General features: G+C 45.3%; 1 protein-coding gene across 1 annotated transcript; it reads left to right on the top strand.

Annotated features, from left to right (window-relative positions):
• The first annotated feature begins 336 nt into the window (after positions 1–336).
• Positions 337–5,266, top strand: LOC130355338 (keratin, type II cytoskeletal 7-like). The gene is made up of 9 exons (XM_056555368.1): positions 337–900; positions 1,283–1,494; positions 2,598–2,658; positions 2,860–2,955; positions 3,066–3,230; positions 3,354–3,479; positions 4,104–4,324; positions 4,473–4,507; positions 4,618–5,266. Exons 1-9 carry the CDS (start codon positions 433–435, stop codon positions 4,857–4,859), a joined length of 1,626 nt encoding a protein of 541 aa, XP_056411343.1. The 5' UTR covers positions 337–432; the 3' UTR covers positions 4,860–5,266.
• The last annotated feature ends 22,005 nt before the right edge of the window (positions 5,267–27,271 follow it).

Below are 27,271 nucleotides of genomic sequence, written 5' to 3'. Positions count from 1 at the left end.
TATCTAAATATGAGTCATAGAGTGAATAAGTCCGACTGTGCAAATTTCATTCAACCCCCTCATTGCTAAATGCTTAATGTAACTACGGAAGTGCAGGTGCCTTTAAATAAAGAGAATAAAACTGTTTTCCAACTTATTGCAATAGATTTCTTTACCAATTTCTAGTACAGTGGCTGAATATGTCTCTCCGGGCTGGAGTGGTCACTGGGAGTGAACATGAGAGAGGTGGGGACATAGCTGCAGGTAACAGAAGATGGATGGCAGCCAGCCACACCTAGCTGTGACATACAGTAAGCTGATCCCTCTGCCCCTACCCCCTTCCTACAAACCAACATAAAAAGGGAAGGCTGTAGCCTGATAGACACTGGATCCCTCTAGCAGACCAGCAACACCAGCTTCTCTCCTCTTCTGTTATCATCTACACTTGGCACAATGTCTTTCCAGAGCAGAAGCTTCAGCACTCGCTCAGCTGTCCCCCAGGGAGGATACAGCTCAGTTAGAGTCAGCCAGACCCGCACATCCAGTGGAGGAGCTGGTGCAGGATTTGGAAGGGCAGGAGGCTTCAGCAGCTCAAGCTTGTCCAACCTGGGCGGCTCAGTAAAGAGAAGCGTCTCCTATGGTGTTTCCAGTGGCAGAGCTGGTGTTGGTGGTGGCTCTCTCTATGGAGGTGGATCTGGCTCTGGATTCGGTGGTGGCTATGGTGGTGGATTCGGTGGTGGCTATGGTGGTGGACTCGGAGGCGGTGCTGTATCTGGACATGGAATCCAAGAAGTCACCATTAACCAAAGCCTGCTGGCCCCCCTTAACCTGGAAATTGATCCAGCAATCCAAACCGTTAGGAAGGAAGAGAAAGAACAGATCAAGACTCTTAACAACAAGTTTGCTTCTTTCATTGACAAGGTAAGGGATGCATTATTAATTTAAGCCAATAATATTTAATAGCATTACTTGGCAAAAGCTTGGTGGCATCCTTTAATGATATATCTAGGAAAAAAAAGTATGCATTTTACAAGGATAAGCCTGATACATGTAATGTTGGTGGGCACCTATGTACTTCAGTCCACATTTCATTCATTTAGGGGTCATACATCAAGCCACCTAGAAATAACATATTGCATGCAGTTATTGTGGCAGCATTAAGCTCTGTGCAGCTCCCAAGAGCAAAATACAACTGTGACATTCTAGAACTGTCTTAATCTTTAACTGTATCAGTGCTGCAACAGGTGTCTTATGATGAGTGTGCCCGAGTACAGAACTAATACAGTATCTTTTCTGCTAACAGGTAAGATTCCTGGAACAGCAAAACAAAGTTTTGGAGACAAAATGGGAACTTCTGCAGAACCAGAAGTCTGCAAAGTCCAGCAACGTAGGACCCATGTTCGAAGCTTACATTGCCAACCTCAGAAGGCAGCTAGACAGCCTGGTCAATGATAAGGGCAGACTGGATGGAGAACTAAGGAACATGCAAGATTTGGTTGAAGACTTCAAGAACAAGTAAGTCAACATATAAAACATTGGTTACTTTGTAAATTATAAAATGCCCAGTATATTGGAATATGTAGTTTGTTTGGTCACAGACATATTACTGTACATTACTGTAACAAACTGCTTTTTGTATGGGCGAGTACCACACCCTAACGGGACCATAGAAAATGGAAAGAGGGCAGGGTTTGCAAAAATCCTGTGTTGGCCAAGCAGAGGCTGACAGGAACTAAAGCAAACAAAGTAGATAAACCTGGGGTGTGTCTCATAGGAGTCAGTCAATAGCAGGTATAAAATCTTCATGTCCAGTATAAATGACAATGAAAAGTATGGTTTGATTTAATTTTCAGCATTTAGTCATCCTTCAGCGAATGTTTTATCACATTGCGTCAATAGCACATGTATGCACATATACATTCATTCATGTATGCATACATACATACATACATATATGCATACTACAGTAAAGGGGGACTTCAGTATACACCTACTCTGTGCACAGTTTGGGGTTTAAAAAAAATATTGCATATTTTCTGGAATTGTGCTTATCTGGGATTTGATATTTCTACCAAATAAGAGCAAGTTTTGGACAGTTTCACTGTGACAGATCAGCCCATTGTTAGTAATGTTAAGCACAAACACTAACTCCTGCCAAAGTTTATAATGAAAGCTCCCTTGATACACAGAACAGCACACAGCCTAACCTTTTCCTTCCCGGAGGAACTGTGTCTGTGTTTTGAGTTCTATTTTTCTTCTAAAATCCTGGCAAAAGGCTTTAAACAATGATGGGCATGACATTTTTCCCACTATTATGCCCAATATGGAATCATTTTCATGCTCACTTCTAACTAAGGACACAACATCAGAGACAGTTACAAAGGAACATATATAGCAAGGTCTTGTAGTAATTCTGTCTTCATATGAAATGACACAATTCTCAGGAAAATCTATCATTGGAGAGGTAAGAGCATGAAAGGAAATATCCGGCTGCCCAGTTTCCTGAGGAGATTATATAACAATGAATAGAAAGGGAACACAGTTGTTTTTTGTCTTGCATTTCAAGCCCTTCCTGACAACCGTACTCACCATCCTTGTGTCTTTTTTCCTCCTTGTAGGTATGAGGATGAAATCAACAAGCGCACCTCTGCTGAAAATGAATTTGTTGTTCTTAAGAAGGTGAGCTTTTTTTTCTGGTCTAAGTATCTTATTTTCTAATATAATAATCCAGTCGTTGTAGAAACATCTCTGAGCTTCTATATAAACCTTCCTTTAGGATCTTGATTGGTTAAATGATACTTGAAGATCCTTCCATGGCCATAGACAATGCAGCTATGGACTATAACCTGCAATTTCATGATGGTTTTCTGCTCTTTACAGGATGTGGATGCTGCTTACATGAACAAAGTAGAACTGGAAGCCAAGGTTGATGCTTTGACTGATGAGATCAACTTCCTGAGAGCTCTGTATGAAGCTGTAAGTAGCTCTAAATAGAAGTTACTGATCCTGGATTGGAGATCAGTATAGAAAATACTGAATATCCAGTATTCCAATGCCTTAATTCTAATTTTCTTTCTCCTCTGCAGGAGCTGCGTGAGCTGCAGGCACAGATCTCAGACACCTCAGTTGTCCTGTCCATGGACAACAACAGAGCCTTGGACCTGGACAGCATCATCGCCGAAGTTAAGGCTCAATATGATGATATCGCCGCCAAGAGCCGCGCAGAGGCTGAGTCTGTGTACCAAAACAAAGTAAGTGTACAATAACTGCTACAAATGTTACGACACATTTTACTCTATTTTCATTCAACAACTGTAATTCTGTAAAATGTTTAAAAGACAGTGTAATGCATTATGTAAAATTTGCCTCTACAGTTCCAGGAGCTCCAGGCCACAGCTGGACGTCATGGAGATGATCTGCGCTCCACCAAGGCTGAGATCTCTGAGCTCAACCGTGCCATCCAGAGGCTTCAGGCTGAGATTGAGAATGTGAAGGCCCAGGTAATTTTAATATTCTATCCATACCAATGTTAACTCAAAGCACTTGAGCCCCAATGCAATGCCTGCAATAGCCCCTCCACCCCCACCATGTGTCATGTACTGGTATCATTTCATGTGCCCAGAGTTTACTGCTCACCCAGTTTTGAAGAATACTAGATGCATAGAGACACTATGAGAAATGAATCTTCTCTCTTTATATGAGACGGGTGGGGCAGAAGAATCAAGAGAACATGAATTTTAGACAATGTAACATCTTTTACAGATATTTATAACACTTTGTAGCAGGTGCAATAACGGAAAGTTAATGCTGCCTGGAAGCAACAAAAAGCAGGCAGCCAGCATACACCTGGATTAGTTACCGGTTAGATGGCTTTGTGAAAGTTTAGTCTGAGGGCAGGGCGTAGGCGCATGATTCATGGTGTGATCAGCTGCTGCTCTTAAATAATGCAGGTCATGGTACTTCTGTCTTGGTGCACAATGAGCAGTCTGACTTATGATTCCACCTGCTCTCTGTAACCTGCTACCATTACAAAGCTTCATAATACAGGAATACATGGAATGCTGCAGTGAACCCAGTCGTGACAAATACTTAATTCTTATTACAATTATTTTTTTATATATTAGCGTGCTAAGCTGGAAGCACAGATTGCTGATGCTGAAGGACGTGGTGAACTGGCACTGAAGGATGCCCGTGAGAAATTGGCAGAGCTGGAGTCCGCTCTGCAGAAGGCCAAGCAGGACATGGCCCGCCAACTGCGTGAATACCAGGAACTGATGAATGTTAAGCTTGCCCTGGATGTTGAGATCGCCACCTACAGGAAACTGCTGGAAGGAGAAGAGAGCAGGTGAGGAAAAGGCTATGGGTAGTTTGTGGGTAGTCTAAATTCAGTTATTCACTCTATATTAGTCTGCTTCTTCAGCTAAGAAGAATTTCAGAATAAACTATAAGGTTTTAATATAAATTAATTTCAAATGTTTTATTTTTCATTTCAGACTGTCAGGTGAAGGCGTTGGCGCTGTTAGCGTATGTAAGTATCTGTTCTTTGTAATGCAATGACTATTTGGAGTCAAGGATTGATGTAGGAAAAGTCTTTGGAAGCCTTATGCAGAACCCTAACTCCATTTCTTTTTTCTACAGCTGTGGTAAACTCAAGCTCTTCATCTGGAGGTGGAAGTGGATTTGGAAGCTATGGTGGATCAAGTTATGGTGCTGGATCAGGCTTTGGTGCTGGATCTGGTTTTGGTGCTGGATCAGGTTTTGGTGCTGGATCAGGTTTCGGCAACAGCTCTATCAAGTTCGGCAGCGGTGGTGGATCATCAAGCGCTGTGAAGTCCTACTCTTTGTCAACATCTTCCAGCAGAAGCAGCCAAAGATTCTAAGAGGCTTCTGTAGTCCCTGAGTAATGACATCACCAGTACCATCCATACCTCCCTACAAAAAAGAGGCACCATGTGTAAGCGCTAGGTTTGCCTTGCATTATTATACCTTAAAATTGTGCCTTGTATCACTAACACTGTTTGGGGGTATGGCTGGTCACTGATGTTGTTAAAAACAACACTTCTCTTTCGCTTCTTCTTACTGCCCTTTATGTCTGTGCTCTCCTTGAGTGCAACCTAGTTCCATCAGAACTGACTGTTGGTTAAGCCATTTTACAGCACCCTAATAAATCCTTTGCAGGTCAATGTTTAGAATGGTGGTGATGCCCGTATCCCCCCTTCCCACCCCAAAGAAAACCAAAAAAAACAATTACAGTATTTTAGGGTGGGATAAACATTAAATGCAGTTTCCATTATTGTATATATCAGTCAAAATAATTGGTGCTATTATTCACCCTCAACTATGTCTTCTCAAATTGCTGATACCAAGGAAGTCACTGATGCCTTTAACAAAAATCTGTCCCCGCGTCTGTGTAAGAAGCAGCACTGAAAAAACTCCAGTTTTCCACTCTGTAACGTCTGGTCTGTGTTAGTTGGTGGAAGTCTTCTGACTTTGTTTGGGGGGGATTTTATGTACGGTGTGGAATTGTGAAACATCTTTAATAAAATTCCTTCTGATTCAAAAATACCACGTGTTGCGTACCTTCTTGCACTGCACTTTGCACCTGCGGAGGTTGTTAACCAGTTATATAACAGGCGGGGAAGGGAGTGCACGGCACAGTACACAGTACACATCTACCTGGAGGAGATGGTTCTCTCTGAAAGGTTACTAACATGGTTTACTTGCCCAAGAAATATACACTAGGGTTTCAATATAAGCAACATATATTCCTATATGCAGGGCCGGTGCAAGGATTTCTGCCTACACAAGTGAAGCTCCATTTTGGCGACACCCTCCCCCCCCCCCCCAGATTAAGTCACCTGCCCGCTAGCTGTTGCAACTACAACTCCCAGTATGTCCTCACTGTTTAAGGGAATGGTGGGAGTGTTAGTCTTGCAACGGCTAGCTCGCTTCGGCTAGCTGTTGCAAGACTACAACTCCCAGCATGCCCTTACAGTGAGGATTTGCTGAGTTGTAGTTGAACCAGCTAGTGGGCAGGTGGCAGATGCAGGTGGGTGGCTAGGGAGGAGAGCCGGCCATCTCACAGAAATATAACAATAGGGCACTGTAATTTCATATTTCCCGCTCAGAGCCCTGATCATGGCTCTGGCTGGAAATACGAAATTACATTGCTGTACTTTTATATTTCTGTGAGCCGGCCAGGTCCGCTCCCCACATCTACCGCCCTATAGCTGTAGCAACTACAAATCCCCGCATGCCCTTAAAGTGAGGACATGCTGGGAGTTGTAGTTGCAGTTGCACCAGTCAGTGGACGGTGGGGGGGGGGCTTGGTAGATGCAGGCAGGTGGCCAGGGAGCTGCGCAAATGTCGCAGTCGCAGAATGCCTTTTCTTTGTGGGACTCACAGGCAATGTTCTCTGATCAGTCTCGTCCTTGTGGCGTGATGTTATGTTATGGCCCAAGGGGCAGATGGTATTCACCCCTTCTTGTCATGACGCCAGGGCGTGGTTTAGCCTTAACCACCGAAAGGTAATACTGCTGATCCTGGGTTGATTAAGGATAACAGCAGCTTTACCGAGGCAAGATAGGGGATCTAGTCTTTGCAGTACAGCCAAATATCCCAGTGAGGTGACCATTGACACAGGGGGACCTCGCAGGCTTGTTGGGACTTGCAGTAGTTAGACTGACTTTAGTGCAGGCAACGGTGACTACAGATGAACTTGACTTGACAGAGATGGTGACTGACAATAAGATGACTTGACTTACTGATGACCGACTTGTGGCTGCAGGACTTTAGGCTTGAGGCCTCCAATGCTCTGGACACAGACACTGGAACAACTTGACTGCACTGGACCTCAGGAACTGAGAGAGATTGCAGCCCCTCCCCTGGTTATATAGGGGGCTGTGCAAGGAGCCCATAGGTCACTTGGGGGGGGGGGGGGGTCATCTGGTCACTGGAGCCTCCTGGGTAACAATCATGTGATCCAAACATTAAAGCAACAGTCCATTATATATTCAAAACCTAAGTACAACATGGTGAACTGTAAGGGGGACCCTGGGGACATGCAGGGACTCTGCCTGACCGGGCAGGAGGACAATAAGTGGCCACATCATCCCGTACTGGGACACCACATCCTCTTTTATTTTTCATCTGGCTCGGACCGCTGTGACGATTCCTTCCAGACATATATAGTTTCTGCTGAATTGGTAGGGAAACATTTTAGGCGCAGCAATTATCCAGCATTGTATAAAGTAGCACAGCTATAAGAACATGTGTCATTCAGAAATGAAGAAAAGCTCTTCACACCTAGCTGCTTCATGCTCCTGAATGGCAATATCTGTTTAGAATAGCTGAGCTGATATAAGCAGTCATGCCATTCAGGAGCATGAAATAGCTAAGTGAGAAATTCCTGAATTGCATATACCTGCTTATAGACACATCTGTCTAATAGCAGATCTATTATAAGCAGAAATGCCATTCAGGAGCATGAAAAAGCAAGGTGAGAAATTTTCACCTAGCTTTTCTGTGCTCCTAAATGCCATTTCAGCTTATAGCCTGACATCTGACTATAAATTTTGTGCCCCCCCCCCAGACATCTCTGTCCCCTTCTCCCCCCCAGACACTCAGTCATCCTTCTTCCAATGTCTGCACCCTCCCACACCCCTTAGTCCCCTAGCCCCCAGACCCCTCAGTCATCCTTCTTTACTGTTTCGTCCCCCCAGACTCCTCTGTCCCTTTTTCCCCTTATTACAGTGTCGGGCCTGCCTTTATGCTTCATTATAACTTTATACACTCTATATGAGAGCTACTTTTGGAGACATAACTTAAAGTGATCTAGAGTTTAAAGGGGTTCTCCGGTGCTTAAACATCTTATCCCCTATCCAAAGGAAAGGGGATAAGATGCCTGATCGCGGGAGTCCCGCCGCTGGGGACCCCCGGGATCATGCACGCGGCACCCCGTTTGTAATCAGTGCCCGGAGCGTGTTCGCTCCGGGTCTGATTACGGCCGACCGCAGGGCGGGCGGCGTGTGATGTCACGCCTCTGCCCCCGTGTGACGTCACACTCCGCCCCTCAATGCAAGCCTACGGGAGGGGGCGTGATAGCTATCACGCCCCCTCCCGTCGGCTTGCATTGAGGGGCGGAGCGTGACGTCACACGGGGGTGGAGGTGTGACGTCACACGCCGCCGGCCCTGCGGTCGCCGGTAATCAGTCCCGGAGCGAACAGCTCCGGGCACTGATTACAAACGGGGTGCCGCGTGCATGATCACGGGGGTCCCCAGCGGCGGGACTCCCGTGGTCAGGCATCTTATCCCCTATCCTTTGGATAGGGGATAAGATCTTTACGCACTGGAGTACCCCTTTAACTCTTAGGACTGCAGCAGTCAACCCATGTGTAGTCAATAGGGGCTTAGTGGCCATAGTTTCTAAAGTCTCAAGACAATTTTAACGATCTGGAGGGGATAAACTCTAAGGGGGAGATTTATCAAAACCTGTGTAGAGAAAAAGTGGTGCAGTTGTCCATAGCAATCAATCAGATTGCTTCTTTCATTTTTAAAAAGGCCCGTGAAAAATAAAAGAAGAAAACTGATTGGTTGCTAGGGGCAACTGCACTATTCTTCCCCTACATAGGTTTTGATAAATTTCTCCCTATAATATTGCAACATGGACACCATAAAGAGGGATCTATAATAAAAATAAAAAAAAACTCTGTACGCCTGTGCCTTTTATCAGATATACACAAATAACAGGCCATGGATAAATTCACACTATGGCCGAGATTTATCAAACTATGTGAGAGAAAAAGCAGTGTGATTTTTCCACAGCAACCAATCACAGTTCAGCTTTCACTTTACCAGAACTCGCTAGCTGAACTGTGATTGGTTGCTGTGGAAAAATCACTCTGCATTTTCTCTCACACAGTTTGATAAATCTCGGCCTATGTATGAGACCTTAGAGCAGTGGCCTCAAAACTGCTGGCCTCCAGCTGTTTCAAAACTACAACCCCCAGCATGCCTGGACAGCGGCTTTCCAGGCATGCTGGGAGTTGTAGTTTTGCCACAGCTGGAGGTCCACCGTTTGAAGACCCCTGGCCCTGCCCTGGGTTACTCTACCAGGCTCCTATATATTGTCTATTTGTCAGTCTTAAATCTGCATTTACATAGTGATAGTTCGATTAGGGCCATTGCATTTTCCTTCCAACTAATATTAAAATAGAAGTTTAGATGCTTCCAGACATATAGAAATGCTGTGACATACAATATTGTGGCGTACAGCATAGAACAGACGATGATACAGCCTCATTGGAATGCTGACTCCCCAACAGGAAGGTGCGCAATCACCATATCTTCCTGGTGGGTCTCCCCGAGGAGAGAACATTCTGATGCTAGCTTTTCTACATAGCACCTCGCATAGCTACTAGCTATTGAAAAAAAACTGAGAGACCTTAAAGGGGTACTCCACTGGAAAACATTTTTTTTTTAATCAAATGAACTGTTCAGAGTAGGAGCAAACCCAATAGAAAACCTATCCTGCTTTGGACAGTTCCTAAAATGGACAGAGGTGTCAGCAGAGAGCACTGTGGTCAGGCAGAAAGAAACTTAAAAAAGAAAAGAACTTCCTGTGGATCAAAACAGCAGCTGAAAAGTACTGAAAGGATTTAGATTTTTTAATAGAAGTAATTTACAAATATGTTTAACTTTCTGGCACTAGTTGATTTACATTTTTTTCCCTCAGTGGAGTACCCTTTAAAGGGGTACTCTGCCCCTAGACATCTTATTCCCTATCAAAAGGATAGGGGATAAGATGTCTAATCACGGGGGTCCCGCCACTGGGACCCCGTGATCTCTGTGCAGCACCCGGCATTCTTAACAGTATGTTTAGAATGCTGGGCTCCCGCGGTGGCGGTCACACCCCTCGTGACATCACACCATGCCCCCTATTCATGTCTTTGGGTGGGGGCATAGCGGCCATCATGCCCCCTCCCATAGACATGAATGGCGGGGGGGTGATGTGATGTCATGAGGGGTGTGTGGCTTGACAATTCTGCCCCTGAAAGGAGTCTGTTCCATCTAAAGCAGCACTATCACTGAGAGTCGGGGTCTTGTTCAAAAGATAGCGGGGGTCCCATGGTCAGACCACCCCCGTGATTGGCTACTTATCCTCTATCCTGTGTTTAGGGGATAAGATAGCTTTAGCTGGAAAACCCCTTTAATATGCTACAGTGCTTATTGCTATCTAGCCCTTTCACTTTCTCAAGTCCTGGTTATTGTGTTGCATAGCAGTAAGTTAAAAGACACTGGGAGAGGTAATAAAAACTGCCTGTGTTAAAAAGTTAGTTTGATTTGTGCCCCCCAAAAAATTAAGCCATTTTCACACGGCGGAATGCCCATGCGGAATGCCACACAGACGTTCCACCTCAGCAGAGTCCCATTGATTTCAATGGGATTCTGCTGCTCTGTTCAGATGGCAAAATTTCCATGGCAGCAACATCTGCCCCAGAAATCCTGATTTCGATGTCCGCAAATACATTGAACATGTGCAATGTTTTTGCGGATTCTGCAAGGAAATGCATTGCTGTCTATGAGACGGCACATTTCCGAGTGGTCCTAGCACCGGCATGTCTGCTGGCGCTTCGCTATCTGTGTTATGTCCGCACCAAGATTTTCCGTGCAGACATTCCACTGTGTGAACATAGCCTTTACTAAAAAAGTGGGTGTGGTTTGTTAGAAGTGGGCATAGCTTAAACATGGCAATTTTTTTTTTTTTTACTTTTTGGGGAATGATTTTAGGATAAAAATAAGCCATCTAATAGATGCACCAGACAGCCTTAGTCACTGTTATAAATATGACACAGTTTACACTGTCTAAGAATTACACAGTTCTTTGATAATCTTCTCCACACTCTTAATGGAATGTCTACATAGTTGTGAAATGTATCATTGTCTGTGTTAAAGAGTATTCCGTCTTTACATATCTTATCCCCTATCCAATAGTCATGAATGGAGGGGGCATGATGTGTCGTCACTAGGGGGCGTGGCCATGACCTCCCCGTCACGGAGGCAGCGCCCAGCACAGAACCCCTGCGAAAATACATCTTATCCCCTATCCTTTGGACAAGGGATAAGATGTATAAAGCCAGAATACCCCTTTAAAGGAAATCTGTCATCTGCTGTCGGTCCCTAATATTAGACAGTTGTACTACATGGGACTTCTCCTTTAAAAGCACTTTATTCAGTCAGGCTAGTGGTATGAAAAGTATAGAAGCCATATATGTTCTTCATGAATATACCTACTAATGCTCATCCTATGAGTATAACTACAACATGAGTAATTCACAACCTTTGATATCTTGCACATTGGTGCCAAATTTTGACTATACTTGTGCTTTTATGTGGGGCCAGACAGATCATTTGTGTTATTAACTGCTTAGTTCATACAAAGACAAGGGGTCTGCTTACAATGTAGGGTGTGATTGGAGAATCTACATAGCCTGCTGAGGAGGAAACTGTGTGTTGCCATTGTAAAGTCAGAAATCTAGGTGTGTCAGAAGGGAAGGGTGTGTGCATTGACTTTATGGTCTTGTCCCTGTAACCTCTATCTGCATGTTTATGGACGGTTGTATACCGGACATAATATAGACGCGTTATTCAATATATGTAATGTGATCAGGCTGTATTCTTCTACTTCAGTTCCAGCCACAATGTGTCTTTTTTTGTTAATTGCAGTATACTATTGCACAGTGTTTCAGATTTGCACAGTTTAATCGCCATTTTTGTGCATGGAAGCAAAGCAAGATTAAAGATTAGGATGGGTTCACATCACATTTTAAGCAATACAGGACCGTATACTGCTGGGGTGTGTGAAAAACTGGCGCTCCCGTATCCCAGTTGTATCCGGCCTGTATGTAATGCATTTCAATGAGCTGATTGGAGTGAAACGCTGACTCCGGTCGGCTCATTTTTGCCCCATATGCGGTTTTCTCACCTTTGCTTAAAACGTAATGTGAACCCAGCCTTAATTTAGAAGATGAAATGTACATAATTTTATATGAATGAAGGTTTAAAATGAAATAAATGTAAATGTCTGTGTCATGGTTCCCAGCCTGATTTCTTGTATGAAAACGAACTGGTCAGTATGCATAAGTCGGACAATCCTCTGATTGGAATGTATTATAGTACCTCCTATTATCAATTAGCTTTGTAGTTAAGATTCATGCACGCCCTAGCCCTGAGGCTAATGCCAACCTTATGTATAAAAAAAGATTCCCAGCAATAACAAATTATAGAAAAAAAGGGGGAAGTGCCTAAAACATAGCTATTTATTGGTATATGTTAAAATCCACCACAAATATAAGTATACCCTATCCATCGCTCTCCCTTCTCGTTGAGGTTTTTTTGCGTAAGATGTTGGTCTTGATACCCCTTTGCCCATCTTTAGAGATATGCTAGAAGCAGGGGATGTCAAAGGAACTGCTAAATAGTTCCTTTCATTTTTTTAACTGCATATGGTGCCCAGGCATAAAGGAGGGGCCGGTATTAGGTATTAGGGTATTTGGTCTTAGATAGGATGGGCTGTAGTCAGTCCCATTGAGCTAGCATACCCTTATAATTAGGGTGAACTAGGGAGCATCAGGGGGTTCCATTAAAACGGTACCACCCTTTTAAGGGCGTCCGTGCCATGTAGGTTGAGGTCATTCTAAATAGGGCATTGTTAGAGCCAAATAGACACCAAGGCCCCGTTATCTAAATCCTTTCCCCCGATAGGGGGGTCCCAACTGCTTCCCTCCCTACCCAGTAAAATCATAACAGATTGCCATATATGTAGCCATACCCATACAATACACAAGTCCTCCTTTTGTTATTAAACTCTGCCATTCCCTGCAGTGCCTACTTTTAATTACTGGATCCAACAAGGATTTTAGAGCAGATAGGGACACCCCTATAATGTTATGGGATATGTCATCTTTTTTTGGGCAGACACGTTTTATTTTGGTTAAATTCCTCGTTGTGCAGTTATCCTATATGCGCTGACAACCACATGCCACTAGAGCGGACGTTGCATCTGATATAAATACAACACTACATATTTAAATCTGGCTGAAGTATTAGGTTGCATTTTTAGCTATAATCTTGAAATAGGATTATTGGATCAGTTTACTAACTTATGGACTGATGGTGATGATGGCTAAACAAATTCATTGTGCCATGTCCACAGTGCATAGTACAATGGTACGCAATGAGGCACTGATTAATAGCATGTGTACGGGGTTAATAGCATGTGTACAATACTACGCATACAGGTCATGAAAGGGCTCACTCCTCTTCTTGGTTCGCTGACTCAGTTTACCACAGCCAAAAATACTTCACGCATAGAGATATCTCTATAGTATTCAGTACCCACCTACCGGCCATTTATGTTAGAATTGAGCATCCTCTGACACGTTATTAGGCTCCAGCACTCTTGCATCATGAGTGGGTGGACCGAAAGCATCCCGGGAGCTGGCAGGCTACTTTAGCCAGACGCCAGCGTGCAAACAGCGCGCCATCCCGGGAATACCTCACTAGGTGTCCGCTGTAGGACTGTGAGATAGGATATTGACATCCTGACAGCATGTGAGTACCCTACTATGAGGACCGGGAATTACTCACTGACTGTGGATGTATAGCTTGTATACTTAGTCGGCGTTTGCTGTTTTCAGGTAACCACTATCCTCATGCCATCCTATTGAATCGCACCGTCTATGTAAGTAGCTGATACGGGTCCATATGAACTTAAACCTTACTCCAGGATTCAGTTACCATCATGTATATGTTTTTCTGCTTACTTTCTAGGTCGGTGATCTCTGGGACGGACTATTCATCTTGCATGCGGATTTCAGTATATTTAATGAATGATCACTTCTCCATATGTCTATTCAGTATTGGATATCTTTGTTTTTCATACAAATAGTATTCTTGTTGCATAAATAATATCATACTGTGTTTTGTGCATATGGTTCCCCTGAGGACGTCCCGGTGTGCATTTAATTACACCTAGAGACAGAAAGGTGCGTTGGGAACAGTGTCAGGTGACTTACCTTTACCTTTCCGATTTGATAATCTATGATGTGTGGATAGTATACCTAAACATAATTTCTAGTGGCCGAAGTGGTCCATGTTGGTTATCCTGCAGTTATTCTGCGGATAGTGATCATATTATGAACAATTCTGCTTATTACTTTGTGGGTAAATCCCATATGCTAATATGATATTTTAGTATTTTTTCACTCCTGGATAGGGTACACTTCCTTATATTTGTGGTGGATTTTAACGTATACCAATAAATAATGTAACTATGTTTTAGGCACTTACAATCTCTCAATCTCTACAATCTCCCCTACAATCTCTCCTGCGTCACCCGCTTGTCAACAGCTGAAGGAGCGAAGATCGCTCTGTGCTGATGACTCACGATACAGGGGCCGGAGTAGCAAGATGTCATGGCCTCGCACCCTCGTGACGTCACTGCCTGCACCCTCAATGCACGCCCATGCCCCCTCCCATAGGCTTGCATTAAGGGGGCGGGGCGTGACATCATGAGGGGGTGTGCTGTGACGTCACGATACCCTGACTCCTGTATCATGAGTAATCAGCACGGAGCGATCTTCGCCCCTCCAGCTGATGACAAGCGGATGCTGCAGGAGAGATCGCGGGGTCCCCCGCGATTAGACATCTTATCCCCTATCTTTTGGATAGGGGATAAAATGTCTAGGGGCGGAGTACCCCTTTAAGGCTAGGTTTCCACATAGGTTTTTTTCTGGAATTTTATGGACAACTGCAGTTTTTGAGCCAGAAGTGGATCCAGTAGGAAGGAGAAATATAAATCCTTCCTTTATATGTCCTATTCCTTTTGAATACACTTCTGGCTTTTGCTCAGAAAACTGCAGTGGCAGATATCCCAAATCTGCCAGGAAAAAAAACCTGTGTGGAAACCTAGCCTAAGGACTTCAGAGTATTAACTCTCACACTTTATAAACAATTAAACCACAGTCATTGTTCCATTCAGAAGAACCAAAACAGGTCAATCCAGTACACGAGGTGTTTACACAGTTTAAAAAGTTGTGGTTTATTTCCCCATCCGAGTACAAATGCAACGTTTCAACCCTACAACTCAGATCTTTCTCAAGCAAGGAGTAAGTGCACTCAATTACATACTCTATATGTGAGTCAGCCAACTATTGACATCACTACAAAGAGGTGTGTACATCATAAATACAATTTCATACTTTGTTCATAAAGTGATCACAATGAGGTTATATATTTTTTTGGATATATTTCTTAAAAAGTGTACAAGACAGGTGTAGAAATTAATAACATAGAGGGACAACATAAATATATATATATATATATATATATATATATATATATATATATTCATAATTCATGATCTGAGACTCACCAGTATAAATAAATAAATGACATGTGTATATGTACAGATGTTCTGCACTGCATTTGGAAATAAACACAATGTGCAGGACAGGAAAAGGGTGTCCTATAGTGTCAGAGCTTCTGGACTGTGGGCACAGAGTAAGATCACAGGGGGAGATTTATCAATAATGGTCTTGGCTAGATCATTTTTGTGGTTTGTCTAGATGCGTTTTTTTGGGCGGTGCTGCTCCAAATTTATCATATTGTCACTAGAGATGTCGCGAATTGTTCACCGGCGAACAGTTCCCGGCGAACTTAGCATGTTAGCATTTGCATCGTCGGGCGAACATATGTGAAGTTCGATTCGCCCCCTATACTTTAACATTGCGGTAAACTTTGACCCTGTGACTCAGAGTCAGCAGAAACATTACAGCCAATCAGCAGCAGTCCCTCCCTTCCAGACCCTCCTACCTCCTGCACGGACACCATTTTACCCTCATTCAGCATGCTGCAGACTGAGAAAGTGGAGGGACAGAGAAGCTGCTCCTGCTGTAATAGGGAAAGCGATAGCTAGGTTGCTGCTAGGTGGTGTATTCAGGGTCCACTTTACTCCAAAAGCACTAGTCTAAATCTGCTTTAAGGACAGCACCCAAAAAAGCCCTTTTTAGGGCTCAAATATTAGTCCGTGTGTCTTGCAACAGCTGGAGGCACCCTGGTTGGGAGGGAACCGCTGGTTAAAAGGGGTACTCCAATGTAAAACTTAAGTTCCTTCAAGCAACTAACTACAGTATTAAAAGGGCTATAAGTTCAGTCCGTGTGTCTCGTGTGTCTTGCAACAGCTGGAGGCACCCTGGTTGGGAAGGGACCGCTGGTTAAAAGGGGTACTCCAGTATAAAACTTAAGTTCCTTCAAGCAACTAACTACAGTATTAAAAGGGCTATAAGTTCAGTCCGTGTGTCTTGCAACTGCTGGAGGCACCCTGTTGGGGACCTCTGCTTAAAAGGGGAACTCCGCTGGCAACCTTTTTTGCTCATTGTCCCACTAGTGCAAATCACATTTGGTGTGACAGTTGTTCAAATAAAAATAAAAAAAATACCTTTTTTGGCTGTGAAATAAAACCAGTGCTGCCTAAAGGGGGGCTCTAACTATGTGCTGCCTAATATGGGGGAATCTATGTGCTGCTTAAATGAGGGATCTAAATATGTGCTGCCTAAAGAGGGCTCTATGTGCTGCCTAAAGGGAGGCTCTAACTATGTGCGGCCTAATATGGGGGAATCTATGTGCTGCCTAAAGGGGGGCTCTATGTGCTGCCTAAAGGGGGCTCTAACTATGTGCTGCCTAACATGGGGGAATCTATGTGCTGCCTAAAGGGGTGATCTAACTATGCGATGCCTAAAGGGGGATCTAACTATGTGCTGCCTAAAGGGGGCTCTCTGTGCTGCCTAAAGGGAGGCTCAACCTATGTGCTGCCTAAAGGGGGGCTCTAACTATGTGCTGCCTAATATGGGGGAATCTATGTGCTGCCTAAAGGGGTGATCTAACTATGCAATGCCTAAAGGGGGATCTAACTATGTGCTGCCTAAAGGGGGCTCTATGTGCTGCCTAAAGGGAGGCTCAACCTATGTGCTGCCTAAAGGGGGGCTCTAACTATGTGCTGCCTAATATGGGGGAAGCTATGTGCTGCCTAAAGGGGGATCTAACTATGTGCTGCCTAAAGGGGGCTAAAGCATGTTATGCCAAAGAATTTAGGAATAATAGGTGATTGTTACGCCGAGCGCTCCGGGTCCCCGCTCCTCCCCGGAGCGCTCGCTACACTCTCGCTACTGCAGCGCCCCCGTCAGATCCACTGACCGGGTGCGCTGCGATACCGCCTCCAGCCGGGATGCGATTCGCGATGCGGGTGGCGCCTGCTTGCGATGCGCACCCCGGCTCCCGTACCTGACTCGCTCTCCGTCGGTCCTGTCCCGGCGCGCACGGCCCCGCTCCCTAGGGCACGCGCGCGCCGGGTCTCTGCGATTTAAAGGGCCACTGCGCCGCTGATTGGCGCAGTGGTTCTAATTAGTGTGTTCACCTGTGCACTCCCTATGTATACCTCACTTCCCCTGCACTCCTTCGCCGGATCTTGTTGCCATCGTGCCAGTGAAAGCGTTTCCTTGTGTCTTCCTAGCCTGTGTTCCAGACCTCCTGCCGTTGCCCCTGACTACGATCCTTGCTGCCTGCCCCGACCTTCTGCTACGTCCGACCTTGCTTTTGTCTACTCCCTTGTACCGAGCCTATCTTCAGCAGTCAGAGAGGTTGAGCCGTTGCTAGTGGATACGACCTGGTTACTACCGCCGCAGCAAGACCATCCCGCTTTGCGGCGGGCTCTGGTGAACACCAGTAGTGACTTAGAACCGGTCCACTAGCACGGTCCACGCCAATCCCTCTCTGGCACAGAGGATCCACCTCCTGCCAGCCGGCATCGTGACAGTAGATCCGGCCATGGATCCCGCTGAAGTTCCTCTGCCAGTTGTCGCCGACCTCACCACGGTGGTCGCCCAGCAGTCACAACAGATAGCGCAACAAGGCCACCAGCTGTCTCAACTGACCGTGATGCTACAGCAGCTACTACCACAGCTTCAGCAATCATCTCCTCCGCCAGCTCCTGCACCTCCTCCGCAGCGAGTGGCCGCTTCAGGCCTACGACTATCCTTGCCGGATAAATTTGATGGGGACTCTAAGTTTTGCCGTGGCTTTCTTTCACAATGTTCCCTGCACTTGGAGATGATGTCGGACCAGTTTCCTACTGAAAGGTCTAAGGTGGCTTTCGTAGTCAGCCTTCTGTCTGGAAAAGCTCTGTCATGGGCCACACCGCTCTGGGACCGCAATGACCCCGTCACTGCCTCTGTACACTCCTTCTTCTCGGAAATTCGAAGTGTCTTTGAGGAACCTGCCCGAGCCTCTTCTGCTGAGACTGCCCTGCTGAACCTGGTCCAGGGTAATTCTTCCGTTGGCGAGTACGCCATACAATTCCGTACTCTTGCTTCAGAACTATCCTGGAATAATGAGGCCCTCTGCGCGACCTTTAAAAAAGGCCTATCCAGCAACATTAAAGATGTTCTGGCCGCACGAGAAATCCCTGCTAATCTACATGAACTCATTCATCTAGCCACTCGCATTGACATGCGTTTTTCCGAAAGGCGTCAGGAGCTCCGCCAGGATATGGACTTTGTTCGCACGAGGCGTTTTTTCTCCCCGGCTCCTCTCTCCTCTGGTCCTCTGCAATCCGTTCCTGTGCCTCCCGCCGTGGAGGCTATGCAAGTTGACCGGTCTCGCCTGACACCTCAAGAGAGGACACGACGCCGCATGGAGAATCTCTGCCTGTACTGTGCCGGTACCGAACACTTCCTGAAGGATTGTCCTATCCGTCCTCCCCGCCTGGAAAGACGTACGCTGACTCCGCACAAAGGTGAGACAGTCCTTGATGTCAACTCTGCGTCTCCACGTCTTACTGTGCCTGTGCGGATATCTGCCTCTACCTTTTCCTTCTCTACTATGGCCTTCTTGGATTCCGGATCTGCAGGAAATTTTATTTTGGCCTCTCTCATCAACAGGTTCAGCATCCCGGTGACCAGTCTCGCCAGACCCCTCTACATCAATTGTGTTAACAATGAAAGATTGGACTGTACCGTGCGTTACCGCACGGAACCTCTCCTAATGTGCATCGGACCTCATCACGAAAAAATTGAGTTTTTGGTCCTCCCCATTTGCACTTCCGAAATTCTCCTTGGACTACTATGGCTTCAACACCATTCCCCAACCCTGGATTGGTCCACAGGGGAGATCAAGAGCTGGGGTACCTCTTGTTTCAAGGACTGCCTTAAACCGGTTCCCAGTACTCCCTGCCGTGACCCTGTGGTTCCCCCTGTAATCGGTCTCCCTAAGGCCTATATGGACTATGCTGACGTATTTTGCAAAAAACAAGCTGAGACTCTACCTCCTCACAGGCCTTATGACTGTCCTATTGACCTCCTCCCGGGCACTACTCCACCCCGGGGCAGAATTTATCCTCTGTCCGCCCCAGAGACTCTTGCTATGTCCGAGTACATCCAGGAAAATTTAAAAAAGGGCTTTATCCGCAAATCCTCCTCTCCTGCCGGAGCTGGATTTTTCTTTGTGTCCAAAAAAGATGGCTCCCTACGTCCTTGCATTGACTACCGCGGACTTAATAAAATCACGGTAAAGAACCGCTACCCCTTACCTCTTATCTCTGAACTTTCTGATCGCCTCCAAGGTGCCCACATCTTTACCAAACTGGACTTAAGAGGTGCTTATAATCTCATCCGCATCAGGGAGGGGGATGAATGGAAAACGGCATTTAACACTAGAGATGGACACTTTGAGTATCTGGTCATGCCCTTTGGCCTGTGCAACGCCCCTGCCGTCTTCCAAGACTTTAATGAAATTTTTCGTGATCTCTTATATTCCTGTGTTGTTGTGTATCTGGACGATATTCTGATTTTTTCTGCCAACCTAGAAGAACACCGCCAGCATGTCCGCATGGTTCTTCAGAGACTTCGTGACAATCAACTTTATGCCAAAATGGAGAAATGTCTGTTTGAATGTCAATCTCTTCCTTTCCTAGGATACTTGGTCTATGGCCAGGGACTACAAATGGATCCAGACAAACTCTCTGCCGTCTTAGATTGGCCACGCCCCTCCGGACTCCGTGCTATCCAACGTTTTTTGGGGTTCGCCAATTATTACAGACAATTTATTCCACATTTTTCCACCATTGTGGCTCCTATCGTGGCTTTAACCAAGAAGAATGCCAATCCTAAGTCATGGCCTCCTCAAGCGGAAGACGCCTTTAAATGGCTCAAGTCTGCCTTTTCTTCTGCTCCCGTGCTCTCCAGACCTGACCCATCTAAACCCTTCCTATTGGAGGTTGATGCCTCCTCAGTAGGAGCTGGAGCGGTTCTTCTACAAAAAAATTCTTCCGGGCATGCTGTTACTTGTGTTTTTTTTTCTAGGACCTTCTCTCCGGCGGAGAGGAACTACTCCATCGGGGATCGAGAGCTACTGGCCATTAAATTAGCACTTGAGGAATGGAGGCATCTGCTGGAGGGATCAGAATTTCCAGTTATTATTTACACCGATCACAAGAATCTCTCCTATCTCCAGTCTGCCCAACGGCTGAATCCTCGCCAGGCCAGGTGGTCTCTGTTCTTTGCCCGGTTTAATTTTGAAATTCACTTTCGCCCTGCCGATAAGAACATTAGGGCCGATGCTCTCTCTCGTTCCTCGGATGCCTCGGAAATAGAGCTCTCTCCGCAACACATCATTCCTCCTGACTGCCTGATCTCCACTTCTCCAGCCTCCATCAGGCAAACTCCTCCAGGGAAGACCTTCGTCTCTCCACGCCAACGCCTCGGAATCCTCAAATGGGGTCACTCCTCCCATCTCGCAGGCCATGCGGGCATCAAGAAATCCTTGCAACTCATCTCTCGTTTCTATTGGTGGCCGACTCTGGAGACGGATGTTGTTGATTTTGTGCGGGCCTGCACTGTCTGTGCCCGGGATAAGACTCCTCGCCAGAAGCCTGCTGGTCTTCTTCATCCTCTGCCTGTCCCCGAACAGCCTTGGTCTCTGATTGGTATGGACTTTATTACAGACTTACCCCCATCCCGTGGCAACACTGTTGTTTGGGTGGTCGTTGATCGATTTTCCAAGATGGCACATTTTATTCCTCTTCCTGGTCTTCCTTCAGCGCCTCAGTTGGCAAAACAATTTTTTGGACACATTTTTCGTCTTCACGGGTTGCCCACGCAGATCGTCTCGGATAGAGGCATCCAATTCGTGTCAAAATTCTGGAGGGCTCTCTGTAAACAACTCAAGATTAAATTAAACTTTTCTTCTGCTTATCATCCTCAATCCAATGGGCAAGTAGAAAGAATTAACCAAGTCCTGGGTGATTATTTACGGCATTTTGTTTCTTCCCGCCAGGATGACTGGGCAGATCTTCTACCATGGGCCGAATTCTCGTACAACTTCAGAGTCTCTGAATCTTCTTCCAAATCCCCATTTATGGTGGTGTACGGCCGTCACCCTCTTCCCCCCCTCCCTACTCCCTTACCCTCTGGTTTGCCCGCTGTGGATGAAATAACCCGTGATCTTTCCACCATATGGAAAGAGACCCAAAATTCTCTCTTACAGGCTTCATCACGCATGAAGAAGTTTGCTGATAAGAAAAGAAGAGCTCCCCCCATTTTTTCTCCCGGAGACAAGGTATGGCTCTCCGCTAAATATGTCCGCTTCCGTGTTCCCAGCTACAAATTGGGACCACGCTATCTTGGTCCTTTCAAAATTTTGTGCCAGATTAATCCTGTCTCTTATAAACTTCTTCTTCCTCCTTCTCTTCGTATTCCTAATGCCTTTCACGTTTCTCTTCTTAAACCACTCATCATCAACCGTTTCTCTCCCAAACTTGTTTCTCCCACTCCTGTTTCCGGCTCTTCGGACATCTTCTCCGTAAAGGAGATACTGGCCTCCAAGAAGGTCAGAGGGAAAACCTTTTTTTTGGTCGATTGGGAGGGCTGTGGTCCTGAAGAGAGATCCTGGGAACCTGAGGACAATATCCTAGACAAAAGTCTGGTCCTCAGGTTCTCAGGCTCTAAGAAGAGGGGGAGACCCAAGGGGGGGGTACTGTTACGCCGAGCACTCCGGGTCCCCGCTCCTCCCCGGAGCGCTCGCTACACTCTCGCTACTGCAGCGCCCCCGTCAGATCCACTGACCGGGTGCGCTGCGATACCGCCTCCAGCCGGGATGCGATTCGCGATGCGGGTGGCGCCCGCTCGCGATGCACACCCCGGCTCCCGTACCTGACTCGCTCTCCGTCGGTCCTGTCCCGGCGCGCGCGGCCCCGCTCCCTAGGGCGCGCGCGCGCCGGGTCTCTGCGATTTAAAGGGCCACTGCGCCGCTGATTGGCGCAGTGGTTCTAATTAGTGTGTTCACCTGTGCACTCCCTATGTATACCTCACTTCCCCTGCACTCCCTCGCCGGATCTTGTTGCCATCGTGCCAGTGAAAGCGTTTCCTTGTGTGTTCCTAGCCTGTGTTCCAGACCTCCTGCCGTTGCCCCTGACTACGATCCTTGCTGCCTGCCCCGACCTTCTGCTACGTCCGACCTTGCTTTTGTCTACTCCCTTGTACCGCGCCTATCTTCAGCAGTCAGAGAGGTTGAGCCGTTGCTAGTGGATACGACCTGGTTACTACCGCCGCAGCAAGACCATCCCGCTTTGCGGCGGGCTCTGGTGAACACCAGTAGTGACTTAGAACCGGTCCACTAGCACGGTCCACGCCAATCCCTCTCTGGCACAGAGGATCCACCTCCTGCCAGCCGGCATCGTGACAGTGATTTATGCCCTTTATGAATTAAAACCAAACTCTGCATCAACTATGTAATTTTCTATGGGAGTTTTGCCATGGATCCCCCTCCAGCACGCCACAGTCCAGGTATTAGTCCCCTTGAAACAACTTTTAAATCACTATTGTGGTCAGAAAGAGTCCCTGTGGGTTTTAAAATTCGCCTGCCCATTGAAGATGTGATGTGGAGCGGCTCTATACAGCGCTCACATTCTGCACTATACTCTGGCCAGTGATGGGAATAGAACATTATTCATTCATATTTTCCGCCCAGAGTGGGGATTGGCCGGATGGTGGCAGCCAATCACTGCTCTCAGAGGGAAATATGAATGGTGAGTGGCCGGCCGGAGTACAGAGCAGAGATGTGAGCACAGGTGAAAGCTGCTCCGCATGTCAGGGATGAAGGATGATCGCAGCGGGTGTCAGGAGTGACATCCACTGTGATCTGTCCCTTACTGCAGGTACTACTATTCCCAACATGGAGCACACTCTGCTCCATGTTGGGAGCTGTAGCACCTGCATTAATAAACAGATCGCAGTGAGTGTAACTTCTGACACCTGTTGCGATCTGTCTATTAATGCAGGTACTACAGCTCCAAGCATTGAGCAGAGTGTGCTCCATGTTGGTAGCTGTAGTACCTGCAGTTAAGGAAAGATCACAGCGGATGTTACTCCTGACACCCGCTGTGATCCACTTTTATAATGTATAGATGCAGTTGGCCGCTCTTCTATGGTCCCCTGCACTGCCGTATATTTATATACCTATTCATATTTCCCACAGAGAGTTGTGATTGGCTGGAACCATCTGGCCAGTCACAGCTCTCTGCGGGAAATATGAATAGGTGTATATATGGCAGTACAGGGGACCATAGAAGAGCGGCCGTCCGCTTCTCTAAATTATTCAGAAGGATCGCAACAGACCCCGGGCGATGTGTCAATTAGTACAGGTACTACTACTCCCATCATGGAACAGTTTGTTCCATGCTGGGAAAGTAGTACTACCTAAAAAACAAAGAAAAAAAAGTTAAAAACACGCACACTACATTTTTATTATTGTTGGCAAATTTTTTTGTGCCCTGCCAGCACACATAAATTAATCGCTGCCCCTGGGCAATAGAGGATCATGGGGCCCCCGTGTGCTCACCCATGTGTAAGCCGCACACATATTGTTTAAAGCAGTAGTACATTTAAATAGCCATAAGTATTTCAATTTGTGGTATGAAATTGAAAAAACTAAATAAAATGCAAAACAAGTCAGACATTGCCGATCAGGCCCATGTCCAGCATTAACCCTTTAGATGCTGCAATCAAAGTCGATTGTGGCATCTAAATGCAAGAAATTTAGGTGCCAGCTAGCTCAGGGAGCTGATTTGGTCCAGATCAGCTGAGAGATGAAGGCCCCATACCTGGCTCCATGCTGTCCGTTCAGCCCTGAAGAAAGGGAGCACTGATAACACCGATCAATGCTGTGCTATGGCACAACATTGTTCACTGTTTGCAATCTAAAGAATACATTTAACAGTCCCCAATGGGGACTAAGGACTTAAAAATAGTGAATTAAATATTTAAAAAAAATAAAAATTAACAAATGTTAATATGCCTGTTCTCTATTAAAAGTTTTAATCAGCCCTCTTTTCCCATCAACCACTCCAGAAAGTTAAACAGATTTGTAAATAACTGCTGTTAAAAAATCTTAATCCTTCCAGTAGTTATCAGCTGCTGAGGTTGAGTTGTTCTTTTCTGTCTGACAACAGTGCTCTCTGTTGACACCTCTGCTTGTCTCAGGAACTGTCTGAAGCATTAGAGGTTTGCTATGGGGATTTGCTACTACTCTGGACAATTCCTGAGACAAGCAGAGTTGTCAGCAGAGAGCACTGTTGTCAGACAGAAAAGAACAACTCAACTTCAGCAGCTGATACCTACGGGAAGGATTATGATTTTTTAATAGAAGTCATTTACAAATCTGTTTAACTTTCTGGAGCAGGTTGACATAAAGAAAAAAGGGGAATACCCCTTTAAGTCCAAACTTTCAAAATATAATGTTAATCAAACCACATGGTCATTGGTCTAAAATACCTGAGTCTAGATTTGTGTATTTTTGGTCAGCTTTTATAACAAAAAAATGAACATAAAGCAATCAAAAAGTCTCATCAAAACAAAAATGATACTGTTAAAAATGACAGATCATGGCTTAAACTGAGCCCCATACATACAGTTATAGGGGTTAGAAGAAGAAAATGATTTTAACCATACTCATTTTTGCACGAAAAAACTTTTTAAAAGTAGTAAAATAAGACAAAAATCTATATTAATTGGGTATCATTGTAATCGTATGGACCTACAGAATAAAGATAATGGGGAAGATTTATCAAAACCTGTTTAAGAGGAAAATTTGCCCATAACAACCAATCAGATTGCTTCTTTCATTTTGCAGGGGCCTCCGAACAATGAAAGAAGCGATCTAATTGGTTGCTATGGGGAACTCAGGAACTTTTTCTGTGGACAGATTTTGATAAATCTCCCCCACCGTGTTTTTTTTTTACTGAAAAATGTACTGCCTAGAAACGGAGGCCCCAAAAGTTACAAAATGGCGATTAACCCCATAAATATTTTGGGGTGAGGAGCTGACGGCGGGTCCCCTCACTGGACCGGCTGATGTTGTTTAAAAAAATAAAGAGGTGCTGGCAGCGGCGGGTCCTTGGGCAGTGCCGGTGTGCCCGACCTGTCTGTCCGCTCCTGGATGACTCAAAGATTCAAATTGTAGAATTGAAATGTTGCATTTGTACACAGATGGGTAAATAAACCATGTATTTTCTACTCAATTTTGGAGTGCCGCTTATCTACTTATTATTAGGGGATAAGTTGTTTTTTACCAGACAAATCTTAAGCAGGCCATATACACTAAGCAATAAAACTTGGCATAACATTATGGGTTGGAGCCCAGTGGATTGTCTGAATCCACTGCATTACAGCTAATAAAGGTAAATGCGGTCACAGTGCAAGCAACCCAAAACCATGCCCAAAAGTGATGTGAATATGTTTTCAATGAAGAGGGAGGTAAGATGCTGCCAGACACCTATAGCAACAGCTTATTTTCCCTCTCAACAACAAATCCTTCTCTTCCTTGAGATGATATGTTTGGAGGAGTTGGGAGGCCACCAAACACAATAGATGGTGGTCCAGTCCTGACAACATCAGCCGGTTTGAGTAATCTAATGTGTATAGCCAGGTGTATTCTTTAATCTTCAGGGTGAATTCACATGTGGTAAATATTGTTGAAGACGTTTCTGTGACTGACCCTGTCATCTGAATAGAACTTGGAGAAATCCATATGCCGAAACAATCCTATTGAGAAAAAAATTTACTGATTGTCGGTCGCAGAAATTTCTCTAACAAGTCTGCCGCATGTGAATATCCCTATATGGCTTCCTGGAGCAAAGGTCAATTGTGGATTTTACTCTAGTGATCTGGTTGCGCTAAACCTTGGCTGTTATGTGTGGTAGTTGCTGAGTCAACACTAGAAAACAGAAGAAAATATAATGTGTTGCTATGAGAGCACAGAGTATTTGCAAAGCAAATAGATCTCCAGCACAGTTTCTGATTTTATTTTTTGCATATTTTATATGACCTATACAAAACTGATGTTTTGAAACACGTAACCAAACCTAACACATTTCCAATATACAATACCTTACCTAAGTGAGTTCACCACTCACATTTTTGAAAATATTTTATTCTATATTTTTATGTTACAGCATTAAGAAATCACACTTTGTCACAATGTAATGTAGTGATTGCACAGCCTGTATAACAGTGTATAATGTTGTGTCCCCTCAAAATAACTCAACACACAACCATTAAAGGGGTACTCCAGTGGGAAACATTTTTTTTTCTAATCAACTGGTGCCAGAAAGTCAAACAGATTTGTAAAGGACTTCTATTTAAAAATCTTAACCCTTCCAGTACATATTTATCAGCTCCAGAGGAAGTTGTATAGTTCTTCTTAGTCTGACCACAGTGCCCTCTGCTGTCACCTATGTCCCTGTCAGGAACTGTCCAGAGCAGGAGGTTTGCTATGGGGATTTGCTTCTGCTCTCGACAGTTCCTGACAGGGACATAGGTGTCAGCAGAGAGCATGGTGTTTAGACTGAAACAAACTATACAACTTCCTCTGGAGCATACAGCAGCTGATAAGTACGGAAGGAAGGATTATGCTTTTTAAATAGAAGGAATTTACAAATCAGTTTAATATTTTGGCACTAGCTGATTTAAAAAAATATATTATAAGAAGATCATGCAGCGGTTTCACAAGACAGGTTCTACTCAGAACAGGCCTTGCCATGGTCAACTAAAGAAGTTGAGTGCACATACTCAGTGCCATATCCAGAGGTTGTCTTTGGCAAATAAACATGAGTGCTGCCAGTATTGCTGCAGAAGTTAAACGAGTGGGCAGGATAGCCTTTCAGTGGTGTCAAGCATGTGTGGC

This window comes from Hyla sarda, chromosome 2 (genome assembly GCF_029499605.1).
Source record: "Hyla sarda isolate aHylSar1 chromosome 2, aHylSar1.hap1, whole genome shotgun sequence".
Lineage (NCBI taxonomy): Eukaryota > Metazoa > Chordata > Amphibia > Anura > Hylidae > Hyla > Hyla sarda.
The sequence above is the reverse complement of the archived record's forward strand: the minus strand, read 5'-3'. Positions and strand labels throughout refer to the sequence as shown.

Coding starts and splice junctions, on each gene's coding strand:
- LOC130355338 (XM_056555368.1), top strand. CDS start 433: ATGTCTTTCCAGAGCAGAAGCTTCAGCACTCGCTCAGCTGTCCCCCAG. Junction 3,480..4,103: donor TTGAGAATGTGAAGGCCCAG/GTAATTTTAATA, acceptor TTTATATATTAG/CGTGCTAAGCTGGAAGCACA. Junction 4,325..4,472: donor CTGGAAGGAGAAGAGAGCAG/GTGAGGAAAAGG, acceptor TTTTCATTTCAG/ACTGTCAGGTGAAGGCGTTG.